Source organism: Thecamonas trahens (genome assembly GCF_000142905.1).
Source record: "Thecamonas trahens ATCC 50062 unplaced genomic scaffold supercont1.3, whole genome shotgun sequence".
NCBI classification, from domain to species: domain Eukaryota; order Apusomonadida; family Apusomonadidae; genus Thecamonas; species Thecamonas trahens.
In genome coordinates this window covers 94,322-110,869 of record NW_013657677.1, presented here as the reverse complement: position 1 = coordinate 110,869, position 16,548 = coordinate 94,322, and the positions used below count along the sequence as shown (strand labels likewise).

At 65.1% G+C, this 16,548-nt stretch overlaps 2 protein-coding genes across 2 annotated transcripts; one reads left to right on the top strand and one right to left on the bottom strand.

Moving 5' to 3' along the window:
* Positions 1-250: 250 nt before the first annotated feature.
* AMSG_00625 (uncharacterized protein) lies at positions 251-12,460 on the top strand (the record flags this gene model as incomplete). Its single annotated transcript, XM_013906904.1, has 6 exons — positions 251-311; positions 468-1,612; positions 1,713-6,371; positions 6,425-7,777; positions 7,828-8,867; positions 8,900-12,460. 6 exons carry the CDS (start codon positions 251-253, stop codon positions 12,441-12,443), a joined length of 11,802 nt encoding a protein of 3,933 aa, XP_013762358.1. The 3' UTR covers positions 12,444-12,460.
* On the bottom strand, positions 12,457-15,817 carry AMSG_00624 (elongation factor tu GTP-binding domain-containing protein 2). The gene is made up of 2 exons (XM_013906903.1): positions 15,690-15,817; positions 12,457-15,623 (listed from the first exon to the last, which is right to left on the bottom strand). Exons 1-2 carry the CDS (start codon positions 15,802-15,804, stop codon positions 12,472-12,474), a joined length of 3,267 nt encoding a protein of 1,088 aa, XP_013762357.1. The 5' UTR covers positions 15,805-15,817; the 3' UTR covers positions 12,457-12,471.
* Between the last annotated feature and the right edge of the window lie 731 nt (positions 15,818-16,548).

Genomic DNA, 16,548 nt, shown 5'->3' with positions numbered 1-16,548 from the left:
CCCTTCTCGTCTATCCGCTCGTCGGCCAGTCGCCCGGCCGACCGTTCACCCACCACTCGTCGGCCAGTGGCCGGCCACTCGGCGGGCGGCCATTCGGCGGCCATTCGCCACACGTCCGGTCACTCTCTCACTGCCACAGCACAACAAGGCGTGGCAGCCGACCACCCACTTCCACCCCCACCCCACCCACACATACAGGGGCCAATGTCTGCGGTTCCACCAGGAGGACCAGAACTTCCACCACCAGCAGATGTGGTCTTTGTATCTGTGGCAGACTATTCGCACTGTTCACGAGGCGACCGTGGCCGGTGGTACGCCGTCCTCCCCCCCGTCCCTTGTCCTTGCCCCCCGCCCCCCCGCCCCCCCCCCCCTCCCCCCTCCCCCCTCTATACACTCATGAAAGACATCACGTAGGGTTCTGGAACGGATTGGTGCTGCGATTCGGACGGGAAAGTGTCCGGGATCAGGAGAGAATCTGATGATCGAGTCCATCGTGCCGACGACGGCCACGTCGTCGGTGGCAGAGGCTGTGGTCACACCGGCTACACAGGTCATCTTCCTCGCTCAGGTCTATCGCATTGTCTTTGTTCTGGACATGTCACCTTCGCTGGGTACTGTTGATCGGGAGTCTGGAGTTGTCGAGCTCGACTCAATGATCGAGTCGCTGAGCAAGGCGCTGCGGGCTCTTGTCCAGCCTCAGACCATTCCAGGGACTCGGACTCGATTTTCGCCTACGTGCGTCATCTCCGTCCTCGGCGCCGGCTCCATGCTCGCACCCATCAAGGTGCTCTGCCAGGGCATCCGACTCACGCTCAACAACGTCTCGTCGGTGATGGAGCAGCTCGAGGGTGCGCTGCGCGAGTTTGAGGCCGACCTCGCCCAGACCATGCCTGGCTCGCTGTTCCGCGAGGACGAGGCCTCTGTTGGACTCAACGGCATGCTGGCTGGCGGGCGGTTTGCCCTCAATCTGCTTCCGTCGCGTGGCGCGTCGGCCATCTGCATCCTCACCGATGGAGTCGTTGCCATGGCGCCGTCGACCGGCTCGTCGACCTCGGCCTTTGACTCGGAAATCATTTCGCTTAATCGTGCAGACATCTCGTGCTCCATGGTGCTTATGGGCTTTGGCTCCATCGAGCCCGAGCTGGCCCACGAAGCTCCGTTTGGACTTGTCCCTGACCACGATCTTGCCCAGTATGTGGCTTCGGCCACCGCAGGCTCGGTCTTTACCGCCCGCGAGCTCATGGCCTTTCGCATGACCGCCGCCAAGCCGGCCGCCGCCCGCTCAGCCCGTTTTGCGCCCGGCATCTCATCGCTTATGGGCGGATCGAACAGGTTCCAGTTTGCGCTTATGTTCAAGACGCTCTCCTTTGCCTCGCCATACCACCACCGGGTGGCCACCCACACGGTTGCGCCCTCGCCGTCGGCCATCCCCGCCATGATGGCCGACGACCCGACGCTACTGCCGCTCCTCCGTGCTCCGTACACGTCGTATGTAGTCCACGCGCACCCCATTCCGCTCATCGAGGCTCGGCTCCACGAGGGCTTTTGCATCGACGCCGTCTCCATCCACTCACTCGATGGCGTCAAGCATCTGCTGCTCAAGCTTTCGCTAGTCTGGCGCCAGCACATCATCATCGAGTACTCCATCTCGACGCCTTGGCCGCTCCCTACGTCACACCCGGCCCGACCCGCGCGCCCTCGGCTTTTCGGAGTGCGGCGACTCCGGCTTCCACACCGGGCACAGTTACCCCAAGCCTTCAGCACTCGACAACGTTCCCGCCGCTCTCGGCCTCGGGCGTCTCGTCGGGTGTCGCACCCCCCTCTCGCGCGTCACTTCGTCAGGCCTTCTCTCCGCGCCATCAAGCGCACCTCACAGCGGCCCGCACTCGACCTCGGCTTCGCCGCCGCCGCTCTCCGAGGCCAACCTCTCGACGTCAAGTAGCGAGCCACTGGCGGTTGTCCAGACGCTGCGGACAAGCACCGGCCGCGGGCCTGCCTCGCCGTCGCCGCCGCTCAAAGCCGCCGACTCGTCAGCGCGTCTTTTCCTCGACTCGCCCGATCCGGGCTCGCCGCCGCCGCGCAACCTCACCACCTCGCCGCCGTCGACTGCACGCTCGCCGCTCTCGGGTCCCATGCCACTCTCTACTCCATCGTCGCCGCCGGGAACCTCATCGCGCGCCCATCTGTTTCCAACGCAGGCCACTTCGCTCCACCAAGCTTCCGGACTGACCGGGCTAGAGTCGGGCCGGGCCACAAGCGGCAATGGTAGCGGACATGAGCCGGGCGCTCCTCGCGCCTCTGCCCCGACGGATGCACCATCCCGAAACGATGCCTCCGCCGCCGACGTCCGCGAACTGCGCATCACCATGCACATTGTGGCCTACCACGCGTTCCTCGGCCGCTTTGCTGGCCTTGTTCGCTCCAACCGCTCGTCGGCCCTCGCACCGTCGACCGCCTCCTCACCGCTCTTTGCTCTCTCCGACATCCAGCGCTCGTCCGGGCTCGCCGCGGTAGGAAAGGCCGGTTTGGGTCCGACCTCGGGCTCGGGCTCAGGCCCGGGCTCGGGCTCGGGTCCTGGCTCACGGACCAACCCGCGGCCGTCGACCCCATCGTTTTCAGCAGGCTTTCCGGCGCCGCCGTCGGATCCGGCGCCGGCTGGCGCCCGCCGACCCGACGGGCTTGCCACCGGCGACTCGGGCGACGCCGTCGAAGCGGGCAACCCGCTGCTCGGCGGGCGCGCCGCGGTTCGCCTCTTCCAGACTCTACGAACGCTCTCATCCATCGACTACCAGCTGCAGCATACCGCGCTCTGCCTTGACGCGGCGCCGCTCGGTGCTATTGTGGCCGCCCTGCAAGGTATGGGGACAACGCCGGCCACAGCGCGGCGACCGGGCACGCCGTCGAGCACGCCGCACTCGGCCGCCAAGCCACCAAAGAGCAGCTCGGCCCAAGCCGGAGGTGGCAGCAGCGGCGGCAGCAACGGCGCAGATGGCTCAGGATCTGGGGCCACGGCCAGCGGTGCTAGCGGGGTTGATTCAAGCGGGCAGGCAAGCTCGGTTCGCGCCGCCAAGGGTGGCAAGCCGGCGATCAGCTCAGGAGCGGGAGCCAGCGGAGGTGAGGAGGCGGTGGCCACGCGTGCTCCGCCGCGGGTCGCGCCTAACCAGGCCGCGCTCTCGTGGTACGACTGGACCCAGGTCCACCGCCGGTGGTCCCGCTGGTTCCACGTTCATTCTCAGTCTGTGCTGATGGAGGCTGACGCCGGGCTTGATGCCGGTGGAATGACGACGACGGCGCTGATGTCAACTCTTTCGCGGGCGGTTAACGAGAGCTCGGGCGGCGGATCCATACCAAACTCACGTGACGGAAACTTTTTGTCGTCTGCACGCATCGGACCGTCTGCGCTCTTTGTTCCATCGATGGTTTTTCGTGGCTCGCAGTCTGCGTTTGACTCGTTCTACACCGGTGCTGGTTTTATCAAGATCGCACCGACCGTGTTTATCAAGTTCTTTGGCTCGCAGGAGGGCGTGACGCCGATCCGCCCTGCGTCATCATCACCGGCACCTGCAACGCCGCTCAACCGCTCGGGCTCGGGCCTGGGCGAGGGTCTTGCCGGCTCCAGTCGACCGGGGTGCGGACACGAGGGAGTCGACAAGATTAGCAGTGGCGACCAGGGCAGCGAGGCGGGCAAGCCTCCATCGCAGCCTGCCCGGCGCTCGCGGGCATTGACGCCCGAGCTGGACGGAGGCGTGGCTGCTGGAGCAAGCGAAGCGGATGCGGATGAGAGCGGAAGCGGAGGCGGCGGGAAGAAGGCGGCAGCAAGCGAGGAGCCGCCGCCGGTGGTGCGGCGGAAGCGCAAGCCGCCGATGCTCTCGCTGGCCAAGACGCCCATCTCGACTGGGGCGATGCGAGCTGACGTCTCGCGCGGGCGCGGGTTCTGCCTCATGCGGTGCTCGTTCATCCACGTCTCGTTCATCGAGCTCAAGTTTGCTTTCTACAACATCGGCTCGGTGGAGCGAAGCGAGTTTCTGGCCAAGCTTCAGGCCGAGTTGCGGCTTGCGGCCGACTACGCGACCGGGCGTAAGCTCTTTCACGACATGCCCAAGTCGATCCGGACCATGCTGGTGGCGTACGAGGACATGGTGGGACAACCGTCGACGCCGCGGTCAATGGTGATGCGGCGGGAGAGCCAAGCTGCATCAATGGGCGCAGTGACGCCTGTCACACTGACCCTATCGGCTGTGCGCGATGCCGGACTTCGCATGCCGGGTTCGGTCTCGGGCGACCGACTTTCGGTGCGGTCTGCGTCGGCCTTTCCGATGATCAAGCGGTCGCGGGCACCACCACGGATGATTGTGGCACCGGCGTCGCCGATCCTCTCGTCGTACATGCTGCACAAGCGGTGGGTGTGGCACGTAGGCTCGAACGAGACGGCGCAGACCATTGTGCTTATGCTGGTCCAGACTCGAATGGCCGAGTCGTTTTTCCTAACCTCGACCAACTCGTTCACCTTTGTCAAGCTTGTCGAGCTCGTTGCCGAAGTCTCCCGGCTCAACCCGCGGTCAGCGATTGCGTCGATGGCACAAGATGGCGCGGTGTCACCAGAGCTGGCGCCGGACATGGCGCTGCTGCAGTATGTTGTGCTTCACTCGGACGCATCGGTCGTCATTACCGAGCTGTGGATGGACCCGCAAGCGGTGTCAAAGACCTCGCACCCCGAGCTTGCGCACGCGCGCGCGCTTTTCGACCGCATTGCCGCGTACTACGAGGCGCTTGATCGGCTCATCATCACCACGCTCGTTTCGTACGATGCGCTCGCCGACGCGACGGCACCACCGTCGACAAGTGACTCAGGCTCGTCTGGCGGCCCGCGGCCGTTCCCACGCCCGGTGCTCTCAGCGGAAACGACCTCGACTCCTGTCGACGAGCCGGCCTTTGAGCGGATCGGGCTCCTCCTCTCTGGTCTGCTGGTCTCGTCGACGCTCTTTGGCTTCCCGAGCTCGCTCCCGACTGCGGCGGCGCCCGACTGCGGACAGTCTGGTGTGCCCTTCCTCCGGTTCTCCGGCGTCGAAGCGAATAAGGCGTACTACTTGCTGTTTGTGCGCGACTTGGAGATTTCAATGCACGCCGAGATCGAGCTGGACGCATCGGATCTCGAGTGGCTGAGGGACTATTTCATGGGCGAAGCGCTCGAGACAAAGGCGAGCAAGGACGAAGGCGAGGACGAGGACGCATGCGAGTGCGAGGGCGAAAGCGGGGGACTTGCCGCTTTTGCCGCTCGCGGCTTTGTCCAACGTCACGGCGACGACATCGACCTTTGCTTTGTGCCGTCGCTCGAGTCGGCGGTGGCGGTGCTCAAGGGAAAGCCCGGCCCATATCCTATGCTCTATCTGCGCGTTTACCGGCCGGACAACTCGCTGCTCAACACGCTCATGTACCATGTGACGGGCGTCTCGTCGCTCGACAACTCCCCGCCCGAGTCTGCGCTGCGGGTTCTCTCGTCCGAGTTTGACAAGACGCCGCCCAAGTCGATGTATGCGCTTGCCAAGTGGGGCAAGGCCTCTGGCGAGGCTGCGGTCTTTTTCCAGGCCTCGCCAGCGATGTCTGAGTCACAGGCCGAGCTGGCAGCGGCTGGCGAGGCGAGTGTGCCGACAAGTCCGAACCGGAATGGGCCGCCTGTCTACGCCATGCCAGGCCTCCGGACCAAAGCGTCTGCGCCGCTCAAGCGCAGCTGGTCGTCGTCGTCGTCGTCACACGCGCACGAGTCCGGGTCCAACCCCGGCGGCTCGATGTTCCGGTCGATGTCGATGGCGCTCTCGCAATCTGTCACCGTCGACTCCCCGCCGCTGTCGGCGACGTCGTCGACGTCGCCCCACCGCGGCTTTGGCTCTGACGGAGCAGAGCCGACGTCGCCGGGTACCCGCGACTCGCACTCGTTCGAGCTCATGCTGCAGGATGTGTCTGCAGCGCACACGCGTGCCTCACTTCGGGCGTTGTACATTCGGCTGGCGATGGGCGAGCCAATTGACGACGACACGCTACAGGCGGCGCTGGGCCAACTGGAGACGTCGGAGACCTCGTTTAACGTGCTCGAGTTTGTCAAGGTGCTCTCGCACACGCGCAGCCTCCTCACTGGCGACGACGGGGCGAGCGAACTGGCGACGACGCTGGCGCACTTGAGCTCGCGTGTCGAATCAACGGTAGAGGAGATTATGGGACAGTACTTTACGGCGCTACCCAACTTTCCGGGTATTTACTTTCTGGATCCGCGCAAGGTCTCGCGCGGGGGTGCACTCCCACTCGAGCCCGAGGCACTGGTGGCGTCCGAGTTCACAACGCCGTTCTTTGTGCGATTCGAAACGCGGTCGACGCGGGTGGTTACGGCTGGAGCGACGAGGTCAACTGTTTCTGAGGCTGCGGGGCGGAGCGGTCAGTGTCGCGTGCGGCGATCGAGTACGCACGGGTCCGCAAGCGGGTGACCTCGCTCCCGGTCGCACTTGACGACGAGAGCGATGGCGTGCAGCACTCGCTCCACTTTGCCATTGTGTGCCTCTCGCTGCCGGTGCCAACGTGGCCAGTACCGTATGGAACCAGCTCGGCGCACGAGCCAGCTGCGGCGACGTCGCGGAGTGTTACGTCGCGAACGGGCTGGGACCCAGAGCTAGCGACCGACGGAGGACCTGTGGTTGTGGCCGGGCGGCATCTCGACTTGACGGCGGTGGCGACGCGGAGCGTGGCAGAGCGCAAGGCGATGCTGCGGTCTGGCGGTGGCGACAGCTCTGTGATGTCGTCGCCAACGCTGACACCAACGCCGACGCCGACGCCGACGCCGTCGACCTTTTCGCTGCTCTCGATCCTCGGCGAGTCACCGCAGCTGGCAGGCAAGAGCTCGAGCGGGAGTGGGTCGACCAAGACCGGGACCATGCGGCGCCAGGCGCCGTTTGTGCGGTCCGCGGTGGCGCAGGTCGAGACGAACCTGCACGACTATGTGTTGCACATGATCATGCTTCACAAGCGTGGGTTCCCGGTGAACCACGCGGTGCTCGACTCTGTGGCGCATCGGATGCGGTCGTCGCCGTTTTGCGTCCATCTGCGAGCGGCTGTACCACTCTCGCCGGTGGCGGGCATTGTGCGGTCTGCCTTTTACGACAAGCTCGCCGAGTGGTTCTCACGGTACCCGCATCGGATGGAAATCGAGGCGCACGGTGGGTACGTGTTAGTGACGGCGCTACCCGAGGGTGCGATCCGGGCAGTGGCCGCAGCGCGTGAGCCTGACCTGGCGGAGGAAGTGTGCGGACAGAGCGGGGCGCGACTGGAGGAGGCGCTGCCCGAGCTTGTGGAGGGCTCTGCAGGTGCAGACGCTGTGGCACGAGCTCGGGCAGACGCGAGCGCCTCGCCGTTCTGGCTCTTCATCTCGCTCGACCGGAAGCAGGCCGAGGCCAACGTGACGTTTTACGCAGACGCGTCTGTCGACTTTGGTGTTATCATTGTGCAGTATTGCCAGGACACTGTGCTGAGTCTTGCGCGCGAGGTCAATCAAGACTTTCTGCTCAATGCGATGCATGCGCATCCGACGCACGAGGCCTCACCGCAGCTGCTTGGAACCGAGAGCGGCACCAGCGGCGAGCTGGGTTGCGAGCGGCTCATTGTCTTTGAGGTTGTCCTCCACCACCGGGTCCAGCCCAAGGTGGCGCTCAAGAACATTGCACAGGACTTGCAGGTGCTGGCCATTTCGCAGCACCCACTTGCCTTTGTCTACCGCGACTCGGCCAACGACGGGGTTTACTACTTTTACCTCTCTGCAGTGGCCGCAAGCGAGGGCGACGACAGGCAGGGCGGAAGCCATCGCGACTAGTGGTTGAGCTGCACGGCATCGAGACGCCGCCGCACGAGTCAATCTCGGAGCTGCAGCGGATGCTGCAGGACAAGGTGCGCAAGCTGACGATCAAGGCGCTCTGCGCCGCATACGTTGGCTGCCCGCTGGTCTCGCTCTCGTCTCAGGATCTCGAGTTTCTGCAGTCGGCGTCCCAGACGGCAGTTCGCGAGCTTATTGTGCCATTGCCGAGCCAGTTGTGCGACGTTTACACGTACGCAACGTTTGTGCGGCAGGCGCTGCTGCAGTTCTGTGGGCTTGTGGAGCAGGTGTCAGACGAGGCGAGCGAGGCACGCGCAGCGGGCGGCGCGGCGGCAAGCAGCAACGTTGATAGTTCGGGCCCGCTCAAGCGTGTACCGTCGGACACGTCGCTGCGATCGCGGGCATCGTCTGCCGGCGCGAACCTGATGGTCTCTGTTCCGCGGGCCGAGTGGGTGTCAGGCCCGACGGTGGCGGCAATGGCGATCGATGAGCCTGCAGGCGAAGACGGTGATGAGAGGGTGAACGAGGGCGAACGATTTGACATCACGACGCCGCTCAAGATCTCCAAGGCAGGGCTCTCGTTCATCAACGTCGGCATGGACCGGACGGGAAACGGCATCACGACGATCGGGCTGTCTGTCCTCGACGCACACGGCGAGGGCATGGAGGAGTTCCCACGGCCAAGCACAGCGGCACCGGACGCCAAGGTCGAAGCATGGTTCCCGAACCTCGACGGGCCGACGACAGGAGGCAAGCAGTGGGTTCGCGGCATGTCGCGGGAGGAGCTCGCAGCGGCGCTGAAGAACGACGTCGGGTTTGAGGGCGGCGTGGTGCAGGCTGTCGAATCGTGGTCAAACCTTGCGGTGTACGAGGGCGATGCGGTGGCGAGCGTGTTCAAGGGCGAGGCGAGCGAGTTTGAGTACGCATGGCGGGTCCAGCTGTGGGCGTGCGGGTCGCGACCTGTGGACGAGGTGGCGCGCAAAGTGCGCGATGCGCTCAACGCCTCGGTGTGTGCGTACGTTCTTGAGCGTGTGTTCTGCACGACAGCAGTGCCGTGGGACGCGTTTCCGCGGCGGGCGCTGTTCCCGATGCGGGCGATTATGTCGCGGATGGCGGAGCTTGCGGCGCCGGGGTGCTCGAGCTTGCGCTGGATGCGCCTGTGCCGATGTATGCCGAGGTCCGGTTTGCGACCGAGGTGCTGGGCATGGTGGAGGGACTTGTGCCGGCGCTGCAGTCGAGGCTGTTTGTGTCTGACCCTGGCAGCCGGGGTGTGCTTCGTGAGGTGGTTCGTGGGAAGCAGCTGTCGCGGCGGCCGTTCAAGGACACGTATCCCAAGTCTGTGCTTGTGGAGGAAGACGCCAAGGAGTACCGTGGACGACGGCGGCTTGTGGTACTTGGTGGGCATCCCAACGTGCGGGCAAGACGCGACGCGGCGCTTGGGTGGACTGAGGGCGGCGGGTCAGACTTTGCAGCAGCCGACATGGCGCACCCGTCGATTCTTTCTGCCGCGCTGCGAGTCAACATTCAGCGGCGTCCGTTGCTGGTAGTCAAGCTCGAGGCACGGGAGCTCTCTGTCCTGGTCTACAACTGGCAGTCTACCAACATCTCGGCGCTGCAGGGGGAGCTCGAGCATGCGATGCAGTGGACGCGGCAGCGGTCGTCGCTCCTCGCGCTGGTGACGCTGCAAAAGCTTGGGCTCTTTGCGCATGCCAAGCCGTACCGGAGCGAGTTGGCGACAGGCAAGGTGTATGGGAAGCGTACTCTGATGGCTGCGGTCAAGGAGCACAGGACGGGCGCCAAGGAGGGGAGCGGAAGAGAGGGCCGGACACGAGGCGGCAGTAGGAGCGCGAGCGCCGGGATGGCGAGCGTGCAGCTCTCCGAGGTTGATGAGATCACGCGGTGGATGTTCCCGCCCGAGCGGCAGAGCGGGACGCGAGGCGGCGGGCGCGGGCGCGGGTCGCGGCTGATGCGGACTCGACGGGCGGGCGGCCATAGCCGGCGGGCGAGCGGGAGGGAGGGCCGGCGGCTCAACATGCAGCAGGAGATCAGCAAGGCACTTGCGCGAGTCCGGGTCGGGTCGGTGTACCGACAGCTGTATGTGCTGCCCAAGCTGGAAATGCCCGTCATCGTGCTCAAGAGCAAGGGAGCATACGACGCCGTGTACCGGCACATGGAGCAGCTCAAGTACGTGGCGCAGAACGCCGTCAAGGTCCGGACTGTGGAGCGTGAGGTGAACGAGGCACACGCGCGGTGGCGGATGTACTCGCCGGACTCGTCGTCGTCAATCTCGCCAGAGGAGCTTGCCGAGTCGATCCGGCTTGTGCTACGGTACTCGCGGGTCATTTCCGTCAACCGAACGCCGATTCAGTTCACGCGGGCGTCATCGGTTCGTGGCTCGCGGTCTGTGTCGCTGCTTGCGGAGGCGAGCGGCGGAAGCGGGCGAGAGAGTGACGCAGCAGCGCGCAGGCTCATGCTGGGGGTGAGCTCGGAACGGCGGCAGGGGCCGGAGGTCTCGTCGCGGATCGGAGGTACTGAGGTCCCGCTGTACGCATACTTTGCCGAGACGTTCCTGGAGGACTATGTGGAGTACCTGGAGAGCCTGGGCATGCTGCTTGTGGTCTCTGCCTCGCCGGCGTCAATGACGGGCGAGTCGGAAGCCAAGGCAACTACGACAAAGCCGGAAGGACGCGAGCTGGCTTCACAGCGAGTGCGGCGGGAGATGGCGGCGGAAGGCGGTGCAAGCGGGCCCGATGGGGCTAGCGTGGCCGGAACGAGCCCTAAACGGGCGGCTGTGCGCGCTGTGCTGCCGTCGCAGCCCGGAGTGTTTGCGCCTACGTCGAACGCAGGGCTCTCGAGCGCGAGCGCGGGCTCATTCCTGGCAGACGCTGGGGTACGCATTCCGATGCCGACGCTCTTTCTACAGCATGTGTACCGTGGTGGGATTCTCCTCATCGAGGTCGGCTTCCGCGACGTGTTCATCCGGCTCAATGTGTTTGGGATGCAGTCTTCACGAATGGGGCTGACGTCGCGGTCAACGGGTGCGGAGCGAACTGCGGAGCAGCGGCAAGTGACGCACGAGTACACGGTGCTCAAGTCGAAGCTCCACACCAACTCGTTTGCGTACGACTTTCATTGCCGCAAGTTCCACATGTTTGTAGCTGCACGGGAACACCGGTTCCCGGGCTCGTTGGACATGTTGCAGGTGCTGAACAACACAGTGGTGTACTACTACAAGCGGCCCAAGTACGCGCGCAATGTGGTACAGCTCCATCAGCTGCGGATGGTGCTCGAGCCTGGGATCTCGCCGCAGGCGCTATTTGACTACATGGTGGTGCACGCGGAGCGGTACGGATTTACCAATATGCGGAGCGTGCGCGCGCTGTCTGCGCCTGCGCTCGGGTGCTCGGGCACGTTGAGCGAGGTTGTGGGGAGTAGCGACGGCGATGAGTCTGGCTCGCGGTGGGAATACTCTCTGCTTGCGCTGTGCATGACGCGAAATGTGCCGTCGGGTGCCCTGTGGCAGTCGTCGGGCGGGCGCGGCCGGCGGGCGTCGCCGGCAACGTCGCTGGAGGTCGGTTCGCTCGGCGGAATCGACATTGCGACTGGGCGGTCATTGCTTGGTGGTGCCGATGTGTACTTTGTGGGCGAGGGCGGCGAAGTTGTTCGGGCCGGAAGCTGTAGCGGAAACGGCGGAGGTGGCCGAGGCGGAGGTACCAGCGAGCCGCAGGGAGTCGAGCGGCGGCAGCGAGCCGGGCAGGTGCAGTACGGTGCGACTATGGCGTCGTCGTCTTTTGTCTCGCCGAAAGTGGGCGGGATGGACAAGGGACGGAGTGGCGCGGACTGCGGGGACGACGAGTGGGTCGAGGTCGGTAACGTACTGCTCGTCCCATTCTACATCGTTGTGGTCGACACGCTCAACAAGATGCCGTTCAAGGAGCGGGCGGATCGCGAGCCCGGGGCACCGGGTGTCCTGAGCGACGGTGTGGTTGCAGACGTTGTGGAGCACGGGCGCGGAAGGATTGGCCAGCTCGTGGCGCGGGCCAAGGTCGACTACGTGACGGACGATTACTGGGCGCGACTGCAGTCGTCAGTCGAGGGTGGACAAATGCTAGCGGTGGCCGAGTTTTCGGCGCTGATGCATTTGGTTTGGCGGCGGCGGTTTGACGAGCTCGACCCGTCGCTGCGAAGCGTGCTCCACAAGCCTGGAGTACCGTGGCTCGACTTTGTGGGCTACCTGGGGCTTGTGCCTGCGATTGCGGCGCGACTTCGCGTGGTCCAGGAGGACGATAAGGTGCACGTGTTTGTGTTTTCAGCAGAGCGCGCGTGGGACGCTGCAGCGCATGTGGTGATTAGGGATGCGGGTCGGATCGCGCGGTTCTATGTAGTTGGCCGTGAAGCGTCGCTCCTTGCGCGGGCGTCGTCAGGTGGAGTGAGCACAGAGCTACAGACGCTAGATCTGCTTCATCGCGACCTGGTGACTGAGCTTGTCAACAGCGCCCTGCACTGGATGTGGAAGGCGATGGTCGGAGGTGGTGGCGGAAGCGTGGTTGGCAGCGGGCGGCGGCCGAGCCTAGGCCGAGTGCTCTCGTAAAGCGTTTACGGGCCGAAGGCATCGGCAGTCAGCCCTCATAGGCGGCATACAGCTGGGCGGTTGCAGCCTGAAGCAGGGTCTCGTCATCGATGTACTTTGCAATGGAGACATGCGGGGTGAGGCCCTTACGGCGGCGAGTCTTGAGCATAAAGTCGCGGGCGAGGGCGACAGGCGGGGCCGGCTCGAGTGGAGCGAGTTCGATGGAGGCGTCGAGCGGGTCTGAACGGAGGACGTCCCAGTGGTCAAAAGTGAGGGAGCAAAAGGCCATGCCCTGGGTGTGGACGCGGAGGTCAGTCTCAAAGCCGAACGAGTCGATGACGGGGATTTCAGCGGAGACGATGATGTGCGGCGTGCCGGGATTGGGCAACTCGCCGAGGACGCGGCCGCGGCGGCGGGAGACAACGGTAAAAACGGCCGAGACTGCGTCTGGCGGAGTGTAGATTTCGACGGCGTAAATGGGCTCCATGAGGCGCGGTGTGGCCATGAGCATGGAGGCGTATGTGACGCGACGCATGGTGGGGATGATCTGGCCGGAGGAGCGGTCGGCGTAGGCATCAGCGAGAGTGGCGTCGAGGAGCGAGAAGCGAACGCCACGAACGGGCTCGTCGCAGAGCGGGCCGGCCTTTGTGGCCCAGCGGAAGCCCTGAGTGATGGCAGCGCGAGCAGGGGCGACAGACGCCGGGTCGCAGCCGCCGGCGAGGGTGTCATCGAGGAGCATGTTGGGTCCGCGGGCCGGGTCCGGGCCAAAGGCCCAGATGGAGGCTGCGGCGAGGGCGTCCCAGTTGTACTTGGACTCCATGACGTCGATTAGGTCGTCGGGCTCCCAGGCGAGGGAGAGCTCGCCGGCGGCAAGGTCGTTTGTGAGCGGACGTCCGAGCGGCTCGGCCATGACGGTGAGGGTGTTTGCGCCGTTGGGCGTTGTGGCATAGGTCTGGAGCGACGATGGCTCGACGACGGTCTCGCAGAACTTGACGGCCGGGTCTGAGACCTTGATCTCGATGCCTGCAAACTCGTTGCGCAGGTCGGCGAGGGCCGAGTCGAGCATGAGTTCGCCGGTGCCAAAGATGAGGCGCTCGCCAGACTCTTCAACGCGGGTCTCGAGGAGCGGGTAGGTCTGACGGAGCTTGTGGAGGCCGTCGAGCATTTTGGGCAGTTCCGAGGGGACAAGCGGCTCGAGGGCGAGCTTGACAACGGCTTCGTTGTCGACGTCAAGCGGGAGCGGGGCAAAGGCGTAGACGTCCGGCGTCGGGCGGAGGGCATCGGGGGCAACCAGGGTTGCGGTGCGGGCAAACGAAGACGCGATGCCACCGATGTAAACCCAGGCGCCGGGGCCTGCGGACGGAACGGCGATGCGGTAGCGGCCGACAGGGATCCAGAGCTTGGAGACGGTGACGGCCGAGGTGCCCTCATCGGGGGCGGCGCCGAAGCGGCCGCCGGGGACGTAGCCCTCTTCGAGGAGGGTGACGGAGGCGCCTGCGGTGAGGGTGCCAGCGACGACGCGGCCAAAAGCGACGAGGGCGCCGGCACCGCCCCAAGGGTAGAGCTTGACGACGTTGACGAGGAGGTGTGCCGGCGATGCCGGGACGGTGGCGTCGTCGAGGCTGAGAATTTGCGAGGACGGCGGGGCGGTGTCGGCAAGCTCGGACTCATAGGCGACAAGGCCGAAAGGGTCAGCGGCGCCGGCGGCCGAGGGGGCCGGGTCATCTTCGGCACGCGGGATGAGGGCAATGGGCGGACCCATGTAGGCGAGGGCGAGCTTGGGGCCGAGGGCGGCGACCGGGTGTGGGAGATGTCTGGCGACAGCGGCAACGAGGGCGGTTGAAGGCTCCCATGGCGCACCACAGAGCGCGCGGCTTGCGAGGAGGCGGAGGAGGGTGGCCGGGTGCGAGGCAGCTTCAGCGGGGGTGAGGGCAACGCCGTGGGCGGCCATGACATCTGGAAGGGCGGCGGGCGGGGTGGTGAGGCCGGCGGTGTAGATCTTGTACATGGGTTCGAGGACAAAGGTGACAAACGAGCGCGGGGCCGACTTGGACGGCGGGCGCTTGGTAAACTTCGCCGAGGCGGGCGAGTAGTAGGCGTCGCCCCAGAGGCGCTTGGCGAGTGCGGCGACAGCGGCAGGCGGGACGGCGGCCGGGTTGTCCGGGTGTGCGGGCGAGGCGGCGAGGGTGCGGGCGGCTAGCAGTGGGAGCGAGAGGGTCCAGCCGTGGAGGGCCGAGGCAAACACGACCGAGCCGTCGACGGGGGAGACCGAGGGGATGGAGGTGCCGGAGGAGACGAGGGCGAGCTCGTCGTTGACGGCCTCGATGAGGTGGCGGAGCTTATGGTAGGCGTCTTTGGGCGGGAGGCGGGCTTCGAGGACGAGGCGGTCAAGCTTGTTGATGACCAGGACGAGCGGGAGAGCTCCGGCTGCTGCGGCTGCGATGAGGGCCTTGCCGCGGGCGAGCAGGCCCTCGACAGCGTCGACGACAAGGACAACGCCGTCGGCGACGCGGAGGGCGGGGGCAACTTCACCGCGCATGGCGACGTGACCCGGAGTGTCCATGATGTTGAGGACGTGCGAGCGGCCGGCGGCGTCGGGGAGGAGCACGGTGGCCGGCGAGGACTTGATGGAGATGCGGCGGGCCATCTCGTCGGCGCGGGAGTCGAGGAAGCGCGACTTGCCAAGCGGGAGGATGTCCGGGAGGTGCGGAGTGGCAAGGTCGGCGACGGTGGCGGTAAAAGCCGACTCGCGGGTCATGTTGCCGAGCGAGACCTTGGACTTTGCGCCGGCAAAGAGCGAGCGGTCGGCGTGGGCATCGGCGAGGAGGACGTCTGCGAGGAGGGTCTTGCCTGAGTGAAGTGGACCGACGAGGGCGAGGCAGCGAACCCGGCGCGGGTCGCGAGCAGTAGCAGCCAAGTACTCGGGCGAGTAGACAAGGCGCGGGACAGGATCACCGGCCGAGGTAGTCTCGTCGACTTTAGCCACATAATCATTGACAAAGTTGACGTCAGATTGCTTGCCAGCATGTGGTGCCACAAGAGGTTCGTTGAGAGAGCGTCGATCAGCAGTAGCCACAATGGTCTCCACACCTTGACCAAAGACCTCTGCAGAGCTAGCATAGTATACCTTGTCCTCGGCCAGAACGATAGACGACGAGGTATCTCTGACTCTCACAGGCGCATGAAGAGCAGCAGCAGTATCTGCCACACTACCACCACTACCACCACTACCACCGAGTCTACTACCACCACCACTAATTGCACCACCTTCGTCGTCAGAGTCGGTGTCTGACGAAGACGACGAGGCCGAGGAGGATGAGGACGAGAGTGGCGGGCCGACGTAGTTGCCGAACTCGTCGTAGAGTTCCAGGTTGAGAGCCATAAAGGTATGTGCGTGTGTAAGCTGTGTGTGTGTGTGTGTGTGGGGTGTGCTTCTGGCCCTGGTGCTGGTCGGGTCAACCTGTTTGTTTGAGGTATGCGGCGGAGAGGGGGATGCCAGGAGTGGGGGGGGGAGGCGGGAGAAGGGGGGGTGGGTGGGGGGAAGGGGGGAGGAGGGAAAGGGGAAGGGAGGGAAGGGAGGGAGGGAAAGAGGGGAGGAAGGAAAGGGTGTGACTCATGGTTGGGCTTGTGTTTGTGTGTGTGGGAACAGGTCCTGGGTACCGACGCCAAGTGGGGCGTGGGCAGCAAGGTGACGCGGGCGATCTGGTCGCACTTCCCGGCATGCTACTGGACGGTGACTCGGGTCGAGCCTGTGCCAAACAAGGCTGGCAAGGTGGCAAAGGGAAAAGCATACGGTGTCCTTACATGGCGTGGTCTCTCGGACGGTCGTGAGGTTCGCATCAAGGGTGCCCTCAAGAAGCAGTGGCAGCCCCTTGCTTGAGCAGCTCACTGCGCGCTGCCGCACAAGGCCAAGCCGAGTGCAGCCGAAGCCGAGCGCAGGCCAAGCCGAGCGCAGGCCAAGCCGAGCGCAGGCCGAGCCGAGCGCAGCCGAAGCCGAACCGATCTTTGCTGTTGTTTGCGTGCCGGTCCACGATCTGGATGTGCGCTCGCTAAGGTCGGCATACCGGTAGTGCTGTGGACATTGCCAGCATGGCACGTGCAGGATGTGTATCAGCAGGGCTACTCG

Coding starts and splice junctions, on each gene's coding strand:
- AMSG_00624 (XM_013906903.1), bottom strand. CDS start 15,804: ATGGCTCTCAACCTGGAACTCTACGACGAGTTCGGCAACTACGTCGGC. Junction 15,624..15,689: donor CACCGACTCTGACGACGAAG/GTGGTGCAATTA, acceptor GTAGTGTGGCAG/ATACTGCTGCTGCTCTTCAT.